We start from the raw sequence: 16,327 nt of genomic DNA, 5'->3' as shown, positions 1-16,327 counted from the left end.
CTGACGCTCTAATTCTCAGAGCCAATTTCATTTTTATTTCATAAAAATGTTAGCTTACTAGCACCAGCCCTGAGGGCTCAATACACACTGAGGTTATTCTGTGCCCTGTTTTGCTCAGTGCCTCAACAAAGTTACCAGCTAAATTCCAATCACAGAATCTTTATTACAGAGGCTATTTTGCCTTGTAATTGAGCTGACAATCTAACATGATTTGGAAGTCACTGAGGATGATTATACTTTGAACTCTATGATAGCATCTCTACAGGCTTACTTTCAGGTATCTTATTCAAATAACTTAATTTTCTGACTGCCAGAGAGGTGGTAAAGACTAAGGAAATCTGTTCTAGTTTGCAGGTTTTTATTTTCAACAGTTAGAACACTGTTTATCCTGGACAATGGCCTTTAGGATTAAGCAGGACACCTTAATGGCCTTTCACCTTTTCCTTGCAATAGTTTGAAAAAAGGTAACTCATCTTAAATGAATATGAGGAACAATACCAGGAAGGAGATACCTTAAGTCTTTGAACATCGGTCTAGTAGGGTCAAAGATTGACACTTATCCAGTCAGCACCCATGAACCCTCAAGACAAACAATTAACGTTTAATTAAGATCCAGCTAAAAATCACATGCATTGTCAGAATACCATTAGCAGCGCTATTTTTGCACGTGATGTTACCAAGTCTAACCTATTTCAAAAACCTGCCAAACTGAAAAGAGCTCAGACGGCTCCTCAGGAGCTCCTATGATACCGTCCAAACATAAAGCACCACAGAGAGCTGCCCCCTCCCACAACACTGCCACGCTTCGTACTGCCCAAAAAAGGTGTTTCTGCAGTCTCAAAAATGAACAAATAATGGAAAAAGCCCTGCAAACTCACAAGACCTAAAGATACTGTGTTTTCCAGTGTTCCTGCTTTCCCCACCCTAGAAGAAATCCTACAGGGAAAGAAACATCCAGCACCCCTTCCTCCTCCTTTCTCCCTTCCTTTTCTTGCCCCACTTGCTGTATTTACAGGATCCAAAGCTCTTCAGCACATTCCAGTTGTAGTCTGCGTAAATAAATGCAAGGGTAAAAAAAAAATAACTTTGGGGAGCTGGGACCACTGCCATCTTGCCTGGGTAACTGGACTTTGCATGGAGCTGGAAGGGTGTTTTTTAAAGAGAGGGAAGCAGAAGAGAACAGCTCAAGAATCTTGGCTCAGCCTAGGCATATTTCCTCCTAACTCTGGCTAAACCTCAGCACGAACGGCTGGACGGAGGAGTCGATGTGAAGCCGGGGAGGAAGGCTGCAGGGCTCTCCACCAGGACTACAGCAGAGCTTGGAGAGGCTGAAACCATGCTTTTCCTTTGGGCACTGCCGTTTATTTTACTCCTGCAGGAGCGAGATCTTTTAGGTAAGTGATTCGGAGCTTGCAAAGCAGAAACTATAGCTTAACCATAGCATGGTCAGAGCCTTTGCATGGGGTGGGAGGGGGAGGTAAAGAATTGCTTACTCTATGGGTTTTATATGAAGGTGACACAGGTACGTGTCAAAATTCTGTGGGAATATTGTTTTTAACAGGAAAAAGTCCATTTTTGTGCTATTGTCCATCCTGGAGGCATACTGATTTGGTAGAGATTTTTCACTTCTCATGGGAAATACTATCACTGTATTTTCAGAAATTTAGAACTGCATTCAGGTGCTGCAGCCAGTGCCCTGCATTTCCATAATTACTGTTCTGGCAGCCTTATTAACACACACACTAATCCACCCAGAAATGAGATTGAAGTTCAAGGTGAATAGAGGAAGATTTTCCTTTATTCAAACCCTCCTTTTTAGATTTGCTGGTAACAGCACCGCATTTTTTTCTCTCCTGCTTTGGATTACTTACTCCTGAGATTTTGAGGCACATAACGCCTTCTCCAAATGCCTTGGGAGTAAGAAGTATAAACACAGAACATCTGATAACCTCGCATCTGAATTTTAATTTCATTAACAACAGATTAGTGCTGAAACAACCTGTAATGACACTGTAGCTGACAGTGTGACTGAAAGCTATTCAGTTTGGCTAGTTCAAGGTTTTATAGTCCCTCTGTAACCACAAACCTGGCTTCCCAGCCTGTTTGTATTACATGTTTTCTGCTAGCTGAGGCCCAGCTTTATTTTCCCTCTGCTCTTACTTCTTGACAACACACAATGTTTGTATTTCATGGCAGGGTAGTAAGTTTCCATTACAATCAAAACATTTCCTGAAAAACTGTTAGTCCCTTCTGCCCCCAAGTCCTAGTCACTCTTCCTTGCCCCGACTCCCTCCTACCCAACTGGCTTTGTAATGTTTATCAGTGATGAACCGAAATATCAATACCAGCAAGGGCACTCTAACTCGTTTTCACTCCACAAGTACTTACTATCCTCTTGTCAGCTTTGTGAGCTTCACAAAAAAAATTGTGGAATTAAAGAAAAAAAAAAAAAAGGCTGGAAGAATGTTTTTGTTTATTCCCCCAGAAGTATGGTTTTAAGCTGACATTGTTAGCCAACTCAGATAAAATCCAGCTAAATAGAACAGCACTTGAATAATAACTGCAGTGGAGACTAGTACCCAGTATCATGCCAGGTGGTAGCTACTCAGGGAATCCTTTCCACTGTCTCAATGGTGTACTTTACGTAAGAGGGGAAATTTTGTGTCTGTCACAGCCAGGGGAAGATCTGGCTGGCTGATAGGCTTAAAAAAGTCATCCCCACTTTCCCTTTGCTACCTTTGAATCTAACTTTTGATTTCCTTACAGATCCTCCCTCCCAACCCCCATGGGTTTCTCTTAAAAATGGTTCGGAGCTGGCCAAAGTAGAATTTGTGTTTTAATTCAGCCATTAATATGAACAATCTCATATTCCTAGAGCTCAGCCTTCAAACACCTCAGGAGGAGCGCCTGGTGCAGGAGCCCTTCTGGATGCAACCGCATGCTCCGGCCTAATGGCTGCAGTTTCTAGTTCTTTGCTGTTCTTGCTGGGTTAGTTTGGGGGGTGCTGCTCAAATGTAGCATACAATGTAGCCTGGGGCACTGGAGCATTCAATACCTGCCGCATTTAAACGTGTTTCCATTCTTACGAAACCCTCCAGGCAAATTGTTCTGAGGGGTGCAGCACCCCAACAGCAAAGTCTTTGCTGCATGTTTATGCATGGCAGAGAGATGACCTGGAGTCCTCAGGTAAACAAGTACCTGGCAAGCACGCTGGCCCCCCTGACGTGCTCCATTTAGCTGAGCAAACCAAATACTGAGCATGCTACTAGGGAGACAGCAACGGGAGAGCTGCAGCGGAGGCATTGCTGCTCAATACTCCACACCGCGGCATGATTTGTTTTTAAACAGCAGAAGTCTCGTTGGGTTTTAACTACAAGTTAACCAAGTGTAAGAATGTTTTTCTTCATTCAGCTAACATATTATGACTTCTCTGTGTGTTTTGGATCCTCTGATATCCACATGCAATATCAAAGCTGAGAAGATCTATAACCTAGACCATTGCCTAGAAACTGGGGAGAAAAAAAATCCCTTCATAACAGCCTGCTTTTGCCCAAAATTGACCACTTGCATTCTCACAGAACAGCATTTTCCCTCCAGGAGATTAAACTACTGCATTGTAGAATTAAATCCACAATAAAAAATTTATGAGAGACGTCCTATCTTAAACCAGACTTGGACTCATATTTCTCTACTAATAAACTAGTAGTGCTTTAACCTATACCCCATGTTATAGGTATTTTCTGTCCTTATAGAACCCTACCAGCATTATTGTCTCCAATGAAAGGATTACAGTCTTTGCAAACACTCATCCCTGAGCTCCAACAAGGAAGAAGAAAGTTGGTCACAAAGTGTACCCTCATGTAGGTGTGTTTCTTAAGACCATGAGGCATCTGAGGGTTCTGTACACAAGTGAGCCTTTTTACAGATTTTATATACCTGTAAAACCCTATGTTTTGTTATATTTAACTAAAAGGAATTTATTAAGTTCTGTGGACTTTGTAACCTCCATGTGTAAAGCAAAGGTTAATATCAAACTCCAAAAAAGTCAGGGGTTTAGAAATACAGGACTCCTGCTGTTCATCTGCAGGATGCAACTGTATTTATAAAAGCAGCTGATCTGCTCTGGTTGAAGCAGTTGTGGCCATGAATGTCTTGGCCACAGTCTTGGCCATGAATGCCAGGAGTCTTGACCATGAATGCCAGGATCTAGCATGCATGTATGTATGTGTGTGTCCCTCTCTCTATTTCATTATTCTACTTCCTGAGCTGTTGCAGAGCACATGAACTGTCTGCCAGAGGACAATAAGTCTTCAAGCAAGTTCTTAGACTTGTTTAAGTGTTAGGAAAAAACTACAAGGATACTGTCATTGTACTATCATATTTCTTTCTACAACCATAACTTACTCATATGCAAACTACACAACCACAGAGATGACTAATAAGTCACAGACTCACCTCACCCACTCCCCATGACCGTAGCTCCTATTACTAAACACAGACCAAAAGCCATGTCCTCATAAAATTGAAAGACTCTTTATCCCCAGATACCAGTGGTCATCCTCAAATTGATGGTGGCATCAAATACTCGTGTATCTCACCTCCTTCATTCTCAAACCAGCCTTAAGCTCACTCATTCTACACAACTTATATTCTTCACGTATGCTACAACACAGCTCTTCTTCCTAAAATGGCTCATCCCCTTCTCCGCACACAAGTACGTCCTATACAGCTACTAGCTATAATCCTCCTAACACTTTGCCTTAATTTCCAAAACAAATATATATTCACAGAGAAATAAATACATAATAAAGGGAAACTTCTGTTTGCAGCCCAAAGCATCAGGGTATCCCATCATAAGTTACAGCATGAATTTGAGTAACCTACCTGCAAATTACGTAGCTCATGTCTTTTATTAGTCCAATTCCCTGTAGTCATTTTCCATTGCAGCAACAAGCACAAGAGGATATTCCCTGGATGCTTGTTCAGAAGACCAGCATGCTGGAAACATATTCCAAGCCAACAGCTCCCTCACAGGAACATTTTATTGTTATCCTCCTTCCTTTGAATGCAAGATACACAAAACTTAAGTGCTTCTTACAAATACAGTAACATAGCAGAAGAAGAAAAGTGGTTTTTCAAGGAGTAATTTTAATTCTGGCAGACAGCCACGGCAGGGGCCCCAGATTTTGCTGTGCCTGAAGGAAAGAGTGCCCACTGGCAGCACAAACTATCCCTGGCCTGATACGCTCCCCCTCTCAGTCTCCACTGCTGGGTAAGCAAGAGCTGAAGCTCCCTTGTGAAATGAGAATGACGTGTATCACGATAGCAAAAACTTCCTCCAGACGAAATAGTTTTACACAGAAATACATGGCAGCCATCTCCTAGTCAGGAACAATTTCTATCAAGTCCCCTTTCTGATTTTGCATATTTCACAAGCACGAGTGAGGCACGGTAGGACCAGAACGCATTACAACACGGCATCTCACATGTGGGTTGATGGGACAGGCAAGTTACAGAAGTGAGAACTGGTAGGCTGATACCCTGACCCACCTTCACTAATGCAGTACATCCCACAATGCATGAGATTTTCTCTTTGGTCCTTCTCTTTCAGGTAAAAAAAGAATTAAAATAAATTCAATCTTAACTGATCTAGGATCTGAAATAATATTCATAGTAGCATATTCTACATCTTGATAGAGTATGAACCAGGTCTGCAAGTTTGGAACTTGACTTTCTGATATGGTTATTTAGCTTCTAAAATGAATATTAAAAATAATTAATTTCATGGAAGAAACTTATTTTAGAATGTTTCCATTATTATCAGAGGCTCACGAATCTCGGATAGCAGAGGAATCCCTTGGATTTTGTTCCATGTTTGATATCTTTCCAAGACTTGGCATTCAGGTAGCAGTTGAAGTATACAGTAAATGTATAGATTACAGATTAATCCCTAATCAAGCATTAAAAACTTCCAATGTACCTTCTTGAAATGGTTTTTAAAAAATCCAAACCAAACCAATCCTCCCCTGCCCCCTAAATTCCAGAAGAGCTTTCTACTGTCAGTTCTCTGTCTAATATACAATGCCTACCTTTCATCTCCCACACTGGATATTCCACATTTGCCCTGTATGGAATTTGCAATGTTGTTCTGCCATAAAAGCTAGAGCCTAATAAAGGTGTGTGTGTGTATATATATATATTTGCATGTATGTATAAGCAAACCCCTGCAGTTGCCTCCAGTGTAAAGCATAGTAACCTATGACAGTATATAAGAAGCTAAGAAATGTTACATATTTATTACAATTCCTGCAGTCTTTATTGCAATCACTAAAGGCAAGAATTCCCTTATCTTTAAGCAACTAGAAACTCTAAACTCTACAAAGAGGTTCAGATGTGCCTAAATCACAGCTAAGCATTAGACAGTGTTTTATGGATTACAGCCTGGAAGATGCCCTATGTCCAGTTAAAGATATGTTCCTGAGCATGTAAGAATTTGAAGACAATCTGCACATTAAAAAGCATTTCCAATACAACACGTTCTATCCAAATCAATTACCTTTGGTGTCCTAACAATAAAATTTGATACGGATTAAGTTATATATAATACAGGTCAAAATGATTTTGAGCACACTGGAAACCAGTAGTGGCACAGAAAGTTAATCCGGTACTTCCGTATCTAAAGATGCCAACGTAATTAAGGGTTGACATAACTGGAAACTAAGTTTGATGCCTTTAAGAACAGCCCCTAAAATTCAATATGACTAACAGTCTTAACATGGTCTTAGGTCTGAAAGCACTAATACTGGTAGTATTAGTATCAGTTCAGGTTCAAAGCAATTGAACCTTTCCCAGTATTCAGCTGCAAGCTAACGTCACCAACCACTTTTGTAAACTGTGTAATTTCTTGAGCTAACACTTGAAAGTTATATACACATGTTAAAGTGGAGTCCAATGCTTATATTCAGACAAGGAATAATTTAAGCAAGGATCAGCAAATCCCTTCAGAGCTCTGTTGCATTCTTCCCAAACTGGTTAGGGGGTTTCACCATTTGAACTTGATACTCAAGTTCATGACCTTTTTCCTATTGGAACATAAATCCATTACTACCTCCTTCATTTTCTCATTAAAAGCTGTCTGGCCACCCTACGGTATACGCTCCAGGAATAAAAGGATACTGCTAAACCTAAGGCAGTGAAAACGAACACACAGCGTAGTATGTTTTCTTGAAGAGTTAGGCATGTTCTCCTTTATTCCCCTTGGTCTATCACATGATTTCAGGCTTCCTTATTTGCCATCTGGTTCCTGTTTCAGTCCCACTTGTCTTTCATTTGGCTTGTGGCCTGCTTTGTTTCACCCCTCCCTCCCTCGCTCCCTACTGAGCACAACATGAACTCTCAGTTAACTTCAAAACCACACTGATCATAGAATGATGCAAAAGGAATTTTATAGGCTTTAAGACCAATAGGGAACATTATGGTCACTCAGCCTGACCTTCTCCATAACACAGAACAAAGAACCCAACCCAGTAATTTCTGTATCAAGCCTGTAACTTCAGTTTGACCAGCAATGCATCTTTAGGAAGGATACTTATAAAGACCTACCAGATCTGTGTGATCGCATACTTCGGTTCTGTCAGTTTTGTCTAACAGCAGCAAATGACAGTGAAGAGAGAGTTTGCTCAGGTTTATTCTGATGCTTAACATTAGCAACTACTTGGATGATCAAAAGGAACCATTTAACAGCATCTGGATAGACAGAATCCTGATGGTCCTAGAAGGGGACTTCTTCAGGGAGTGTGTAGAAGTAACACCTTGGGGGTTGAGGGAATATATCAAATGTACAGGAGGCAGAGGAGCTTAACTGAGAGGTACTCAACTAAGGCCTTTGCTCTTAACTTGTTTGCTAAGGTTGTTTTAATTCTTACTTCATCGCTCTTTCTATCCCCTGCTGTAAGATCAAGTTTTGTACAGTCAGGCTGACCATGATACATACATCTTTACTCTTTAGCATGCTACTTCTTTCAAACATTAAGCATATTCTTCTATTAAACATATCCTTAATAGCAACCAACTCAGAGATTCCCCGTTTTCCTGCTCCATCTGCTGGTGTCTGACTATCCCAGCACAGGGCAGTTAGAACTACCCAGCTTTATGGGCACCATCAACGTAGCATAGAGCACTTAATCAGAGGAAAAAAAGGTATGGGTCGTTTTCTTATCTTGAACAAGAGAGTTCTGATTCTCGATGGAAAATAACCACCTATATATCAAATACAATGGACTTCAAGACTTGAACTAAGCATCTCACTTGCAGGAAGCATCAGGTGGGAATTTGCAGATGGAAAATTAACTGAAAGGTAATACCCTCTCTGCCATAAAGGTAATACTCTCTCTGCCATATTGAAACATTACAACAAATATCTGCCTGAAGTAATCCATTGCGTTTCAAATGAGATATTTAAGATATTGAAATATGCCCCCTACACACTTGCTTAAGCTGTCAGAAGTTGCAAATACCCACATGTTTTAAATACGTAATTTCTACAGCATACAAAGAACAGTTTACTTTTAAAAGCTGTTAGCTTTAAAATTTACTATTAAAGTTTTCTGCATTTATGCACGTGCTTTGACACATAGGCAAGTAAAAATTCTAATTTACATTTTACAAATGTTTCTTCAGCAACAAGAGAGCAAGTACACGGAAGCATCCTAAAAGGCCATTAGTCTTTTGCTTACATGGCTTGCAGCCTTCCATTCTTCACTCTGTTTACAGGGTGACTGCTATTATTACGAGAGGTAGAGATGCTGCTGGAGAAGGTCACTGCCAAAGGCAGACCGTGTCATTTTCTTTCACCAACTGCAATACAGAGAAGGGCAGTGCTTATAAGCAACATGTGATTCTCTTTGAGCACGTGGAAATTATTGCTTCAGCTGAATTGTCTGACCACAGTGACCCAGATACGTGCCGTATTTACAAGGGACCAGATGTGTCCTGTGAACAGCCCATCCCAGAGATAAAGGCTATGGGTTAAGAGCTAAAGCCAGACAACAAAATAACAATCAGGGTTTTTAGCAGCCAAAGCCTCAAGCCAAAGCTCAGAAAACAGAAGAAAACTACACTGACCAAAGCACTGGCTGCCCAGCCAGCAGCAGCAACCGCCCACCTGAAGGACCTTGTTCTGGCATGGTGGGGAAGGGGCAACTGCAAGTGCAAGAGCACCTCTGCTCCGGTGTGAAAGCCACTAACCAGACGCAGACACGCAGGCCCTGGCTGAGAGGGTTTCTGCTGGGCCAGCCCTCAGCCAACACCATGCCGTGAGGTCTGGGAACTAAACATGCTTTGGTTTCTAGTAACACTCAGCACTCACTAACAGCAGCTATCAGGTGCTTCCCGAGACACTTGGGCTCGGACTATTTGTCATATTTTTTAGGCACTGCACTAGTCCTGTGGTTCTAGGTAGCATCTTACAGTCCTGACAAACTAGGATAAGTCACCTCCTCCTCCTGTGGTACGCTCATTACAGTTTATAACACAGCAATGTGCTCCGAGTCTGTCTCCATGTCAGAAGAGAGGAACCAACCACCCCAAGGAACCAAGCACTACCGGGTCCTGCATTTCACAGCAACCCCTTTAACTAGTTCTCTAGATGTTCACGTGCACACAAAGCTGTGCAGTGTTTTGCTGACCTCACTGAGATGCAACAACCTTACGTTGGCTATACATACCTGTCATGGCACACCCTGCTCTGAACAAATGACAGCGTCATCCATCATATCTAACCTCCCCATCTACGTACACCTGCCTAGAGTAGCGGTCAGCGCAATGCTGAGGTTTGTGCCGAACAGAATCCTCTTTCACACAGAAGGGCTAAGCTAAAGGAATGATTACAGTGGCATTTTGGGTAAGACCTTATATAATTTCTGCTTCAAAAAGTCACTTCGCACATTTAAGGTCCCGTATCAGGGAAAGGTGAAAGGAGCCCCTGCACGGTGCCAACAGGCATGCCCACCATGCCGTTAGGCAGTTTGGAAAGGCCAGGGTGTCTCTGGGTCAGAGTCCGATTTGGGCAGGACAGACAGCTACTTCTGCTTGTCTTACAGCAGAGCTCTGGGCTTTCTTTAATGGACCAGCATGATATAAGATGCATGATTAGAGAAAGAGAAGTGGCCAACACTAACTTGAGCTAGCCAACATTAACCCTCTTGCATTTCCATTTCTAGGGAACGGACAAAACTACACAAGCCTGGCATGTAACTTACAGCTGGCCAAAAGCTCCTTTAACAACCACATACAACTGATGCTGGCCTTCACCCAAACTTTCCATCCAACCCTGTGATCCAGCCATCTACAGCTAGGTTAATAAAGTGAAAAATAACCTCCTGGGGGATTCTTAAACTCCTCCATTTGCTCCACCTAATGACTTCTGCTGCCTCTTTTCACAGTTCATTTGTAGTTAGATCTGGGAATGTTCCCAGCAGTCTACAACTGATCCGCAGTTACCTCATCACCGTGCCTTTGCTTGCCCTTGGTCCTCTCTCCAACATGATGGGTGGCAGTTCAGCATACAGCTGCATCGGGCCATCAGGCTTGATGCTGAGAGCTAGAGCTCTCTGACAGTAAAATGGAGCTTACCTTGCTATTATCCTATTATTAGGAAAGACAAGGTTTGTAGACAAAGACTGGCCACTGCTTTGTAACCTCAATTTCTGACACAGAACTTCAGTATCTCCATACTGTTCCAGCCATGATGGAAAAAACATGTAAATAAGCAAAAATTTTGAGAAGTACCATGGTTCACTTGACCACTAAGTTACAAGATAACAACACTCCCAAAACACCAACAGCAGCAACAAAGGGGGAAAAAAAAGGCAACTACAAAGCAGCTAGTATTTATGTACCTGCCATATTTCAGCAGTCTTCTGTAAACAGGGAGATTAATTCTTTGGGATTCTGTCCTAACAGCACCACCTCCTGGTGAATGCTCAAAAAAACCCCAAATCAAAATCTTGTTACAAATAAACAACCAAAAATTCTCTTAAGCTCTGCCAAACCAATTTCTAAATAACAGCTAGTACATCAGATCACATTTTAATCCTCTCCTCCTCCCCACCCTCCAACTTCAAGGATACCATTCCAACTCAGAGTACATCTCTCATCCCATCAAACTGCAATGGCTACAACCCTTACTGACATATGTTTGCCATCATCTGATACCTACACTCCAGAAATCTTGGCACAGACTTGGGATGAAGCACTGCAGCAGTTCCAAATCACTGCTCTCGCACAACAGTACTGAAGACAGAACTAGTTGCTGCTCTTATGTTTCTTACTGTTCATTATAACACAAGCTCACAGTTTCCTCTCTGTCTCTGTTACAAACAACAACAGAATGAGTTACTGCTGCTTTCTCATTATCATAGCTTCTTCAGGCCTCAAACAAGAACAAGACCTAACTTTAAATGAAGCAAGATAATGTTATCACTTTAGTGGAGTTTAGAATACCCCACTACAGTTCTATGCACATGTATTAAAATCTAAATGTTACTGAATGCTGCACAAAAGTTATGAAAAGGAAATTGGCTCCATTAAAGCATGAACACCAGCAGGACCTTTCACAGAGTAGAGCCTGCAGAATGAAATGCTCAAAGAGCAAGGGCTCATGAATACTGAGAGGCAAATACAGATAACTGACAGAGATAAGTGACTTTGTATATAGCACCATACATGAGTGACTTGGTCAGCAAATGGCATTAGCTGTACATACTTTTATTGTTTCCCTTCCTGTTGCAAAATCAGAGTGTTAGGGACAAGTTTCTGGCACAGTGGAATCACCAGCTGGTATCCATTTGGGGCATAAGTGGACAAACTTACCTACTCTTCAAAGCTTTACCATACCAGCTGCTTCTGAAGAAAGTCTAAGATGTATAAGGCAGATCTTCCCAATGCTTAGGTTTTATACTTACAGAGTTACAGTCTATAAACTTACCCTGCACAGGTAGGAAAAACCAGATTGTGTAAAACAAACACACACGCAAACAGAAAACAAAAAAATACCCCTGGCAAGAGAAAACACCTTGTTCCAACCAACCGTGACAACGTGTACAGGCAAGGAGACATTCACAGCACTGGGGTATAGCTATAGGTATTGGGAGAGAGGTTCAGTTTCTACCTGGGACTCCTACACTGGTTTCATAAACAATGCTGTTTTGCATGCAAAATACCACTTCAAAAGTCAGAAAGGTAAGGACTGCTATTAAAAGCTCCTGCTAATTAATTATGGCTGTTTTTTCAGCTGCCGCAGACCCTGTCAGTGTGTTACCTGGAAGTTTGGGAAGAGAAAGCTGGTGTAATGAACATGATACGATCCATGAACGCTTAGATATTATCGAAGAGGTAAGAGCTATTGCACTGGCTCCCTGGAGCTTATCAGACCTCTGCCCCATCCTTTTGACCAAAGAAAAGAAAGAAGAATGATGTTTCTAGATCCTGTCCCTTCCTGATTTTATTCTATTCAAAGTCTGACTATTTTTTTCAGATGTCATAGTTTGTAACTATCCATAAAGCCATTATTACCAGAAACATATAATCTTGATGAATTCCAAACAACAGATTAACCAATCACTATTACATATCAGCCTTTTCTAAAATGTTTATAACTGTGCCTTTAATATAACAAATCTCAGAACTGATACTTGCAAAGTTTCACATCTGCTCATGGCTACATGTGAATTCTGCAGGTGACTCCAAGTCTGACAGAGGAGTTTCTGCTTGCTCCTGCAGACACTCAAGAGCTAAATGAACTCTATGACTCAGATTCAAGGAAAGCTGCAAAGTTTTAATTTTTTTTCCCTGGTGTCTTAAGCACTCACAAGATATGTGTCCAGTGCTAACTATTCCCAGCTGGGTAGCTGTCAAACTGCATGCTGTTGGTTCTCAAATGGCAATGTTAACTCTCTCCTGCTCTAGTCCCAGCCCTCTTCTTTCCACCCCATCGGCTCCTCTCATCTTCCATGCAGATTCTTTTCTTAGATATGATGGTGGCTCAGAAACGAGAGAAAATTAAAAACAAATTAATGCAAAGCTCCCTCCAAGAAGTCAAATTACGGGTGATTCTTTATACAGAGGTGCTATAATTTAACTCTTGCCAAACAAAGTTTTAATACTTCAAGCCACTAGAGGCCAGCATAACACAAGAAAGACTTAAATCTGCAATGCGCAATATAAATTAAATTAGCTGCTAGCATTATGGGACATTAGATTTGCACTTCTGCTAACACATTTGGTACAATTCCTTCCACTTGACCCTTTGACTACCCCTTTTCTCCATTTGTCTCCCTTGTTTTCATTAGAAGGTAATAAAAACAGTGGAGCATCTAGAATCAGAAGTCAAATCGCTCCTCAGCATCATCAGTGAGACAACATCGAATATCCCCATCGCTCCAGGAACCCCACTTACAGACATTTTTGATGGTAAGTATCTAGTGGGATATGACCTAAGATAAAAAAAGTGTTGCATATGTTATTACCAAATATGTCATCTTTTCTCCCCCCAAGATGTGAAGTAATTCCTTCATTCAATTCTGTGCAGTTAAGGCCTGAGCTGAAATACTGGGTCCAGTTTTGAACACCAGGTTTCACCAAACGCTAAAGAGCAGGGGGGGACTACCAAATAACCCAAAACCCAGCCAAGGAGCTAGACACATGAGCTACACAGAAAGTTTGTTAAATTGGGGGTGTTTAGTCTAAAGAATATCAAAGTAGCCCACCAGAACGTGTAAGACTGCCACAAAGATGAAAGCAGTGTTTTCCTCCCCATTGCAAAAGTGAATAAAACAAGAATAATGCAGCAAGAAAGACTCAAGCAAAAGACAGTGCAAAGCTTTCTTACGAGGACAGTGAACCACTGAAATGGTGAAATGACTGTAGTTTCCCCAGCACTGGAAGTGTTAAACAAGCATTGCACCTTAGAACAGCAGGATGGACTAAGCAACCTCAAGGTCTCTCTCAGTTTTAAGATCCTGTGATTCTTTAGTTTCATGCATGACAAATGAAACAATGGAGGGCAACAAAATACAAGAAAAGTTATTGGACGTATTACCATTTTGATATCTTAAATCCAATTTTGCCATGCAAGCCCCTCACACAAAACATGCTCCTGGATCAATGTTTTTGGAATAAATTAAAACATAACAGAAATTATTTGGATGAGACCACCTACTCTACACAGCTTCTTATAACGCTCTGTCCTCTTCATTCTCTGCCCAAATATCAATAGTGCATTTAACAAGGTGAGAGACACTCCTGGTGGAAAATAAACGTCTTGTGGAAAGGTATGAGCATCCACAGACATGTTTATGAAGTCGGCTTTGTCAGTGTTGGTTTTTTTGTTTGTTCGTTCATTTAAGATGTGTATGTACCCGTGTGTCCTGGTTTGGCTGGGATAGAGTTAATTTTCTTCCTAGTGGCTGGCATAGTGCTGTGTTTTGGATTTAGTATGAGAATAATGTTGATAACACGCAGATGTTTTGGTTGTTGCTAAGTGGTGTTTACACTGGTCAAGGACTTTTCAGCTTCCCATGCTCTGCCAGGGGCACAAGAAACTGGGAGGGGGCACAGCCCAGATAGTTGATCCAAACTGACTGCCCAAAGGGCTATTCCATACCATATGGCATCACGCTCAGCATAGATACTGGGGGGGGAGTTGGCCGGGGGGCAGCGATCGCTGCTCAGGGACGGGCTGGGCATCAGTCAGCGAGTGGTGAGCGGTTGTATCACTTCCCCCCCCCCCGGGTTTTGTTCCTCTCTCACTCTCTTGTTGTTTTCCTTCTCATTACAATCCTCCCCCCCTTATTAAACTGTTCTTCTCTCAACCCACAAGTTTTCTCACTTTTGCTCTTCCAATTCTCTCCCCCATCCCACCAGGGCGTGGGGAGGGTGAGCGAGCGGCTGCGTGGTACTTAATTGCCGACTGGGGCTAAACCACACCACCACGTCCAGCTACGTGCATGCTATAGTGCACTTGCATGATAGCAGGTGGGCTTGAAGTGGACAGCAGTAGAGTTTACGTTGCTTTTTAGTTCTTGCAGTTGGCTGTATTGATCAGGGCACCATGACCAATGCGTCCTCACCAACTTTGTTATACATTAAAATTTCCAGTTTTCTGTGAGGGGCAGTTAATAGGTAACAATTAAGTTACTCCCCTGCAATGATAATTTATTTTAAAAAGTATTCCAGTAAAGCGTTACAGTTAATTTAAAATGGAAATCCTAAGTCAACCTCGGCATAACTGCAGCACATCTATAGTAAGTACTACTCAAATGGAGCTTGCAACAACTGCCAAATGGCTCAAGAATTGCAGACAGGACCTTCCTCCTGTGATTTGGTGAATCGAAGTGACAATTCCCCACTTTAAAGTAGCAGGATTCATGTTTTAAACCATGTTTATCCACAAAGATTGATCCTGATCTTATAACCAAAAATAATTACATCAACTCTTCTCTATGCAGATACCAGCTGAGCACTGCGAAGACAGAAGACAGCTGAATGTAACAGTATGGTTGTGATAAACAGTTGCACTTTTGTTCATTTAATGAGCTTGTGTTTCCAGAATTTAAGCACAGATGAACAATCCTCAGCTGTAGTTTGCCTTCTGTATTCCTGTGCTTTATAATAAACAGGTATTTGCTTTTACACACTATTTCAAAGCTTTGTATTTTGTATCTTTCAGCAGCCCTACTTTATCAAAACTACATTTCAAACACGGCATTCTCAGTAAGAAAACAAGATCAGTTAGGGTCTGGGACTAAAGCACAGCTAACAAACTTCCTTAATTCAAAAGCTTACTCCTTCCCTGGCAAAGCAGTGAACTCTAGCTATTGGTGTAAATCAATGAAGATACACTTTCAGCTGCAATTTCCTTTCAAGACATGCTTAGATTGTCTGACAAAAATGAGTGTATGGAGTGGTCTGGCTTCAGTCATAGTTACATTGCTGCCATTGACTGAAATAGGAGTCCTATCTGCACGTCCTAGTCAGAATTGGAACCAGTCAGAATTGTTATTTGGATGCACAGCCACCTTATTCTGTCATCTTTACACTCCTCTCTTGCCGTAGTGACAATGCAACCCAGAATTAATTCCAACATCCGCCCCCATGATGCCTCCATTTTCTTCCACGACAAACAGCAACACAACTTCTTCTGGGAAAAAGGACCTGCATGACCTTTACAGAATGGAGAGAGAGCATGCGTATATGCGTGAAATGAGAAGGAGTCTGCGCATTCTTGATTAGCAAGCAGCCTATTTTCACTGACCTAGCCTCAAACCTC

At 41.7% G+C, this 16,327-nt stretch overlaps 1 protein-coding gene across 1 annotated transcript; it reads left to right on the top strand.

The window, feature by feature from the left end:
- Nucleotides 1-1,246: 1,246 nt before the first annotated feature.
- On the top strand, nucleotides 1,247-15,545 carry PLAC9 (placenta associated 9). Its single transcript, XM_075505186.1, has 4 exons — nucleotides 1,247-1,394; nucleotides 12,293-12,393; nucleotides 13,350-13,470; nucleotides 15,507-15,545. Exons 1-4 carry the CDS (start codon nucleotides 1,337-1,339, stop codon nucleotides 15,515-15,517), a joined length of 291 nt encoding a protein of 96 aa, XP_075361301.1. The 5' UTR covers nucleotides 1,247-1,336; the 3' UTR covers nucleotides 15,518-15,545.
- Nucleotides 15,546-16,327: the final 782 nt, after the last annotated feature.

Source organism: Mycteria americana, chromosome 6 (genome assembly GCF_035582795.1).
Source record: "Mycteria americana isolate JAX WOST 10 ecotype Jacksonville Zoo and Gardens chromosome 6, USCA_MyAme_1.0, whole genome shotgun sequence".
NCBI lineage: Eukaryota > Metazoa > Chordata > Aves > Ciconiiformes > Ciconiidae > Mycteria > Mycteria americana.
This window is presented reverse-complemented; position numbering and strand designations above follow the sequence as displayed.

What these genes read in the sequence shown, in the direction of transcription:
- PLAC9 (XM_075505186.1), top strand. Translation starts at nt 1,337, where the DNA reads ATGCTTTTCCTTTGGGCACTGCCGTTTATTTTACTCCTGCAGGAGCGA. An exon ending in GCAGGAGCGAGATCTTTTAG is followed by an intron (nt 1,395 to 12,292) that starts GTAAGTGATTCG and finishes CTGTTTTTTCAG; the next exon opens with CTGCCGCAGACCCTGTCAGT. An exon ending in GCTTAGATATTATCGAAGAG is followed by an intron (nt 12,394 to 13,349) that starts GTAAGAGCTATT and finishes TGTTTTCATTAG; the next exon opens with AAGGTAATAAAAACAGTGGA.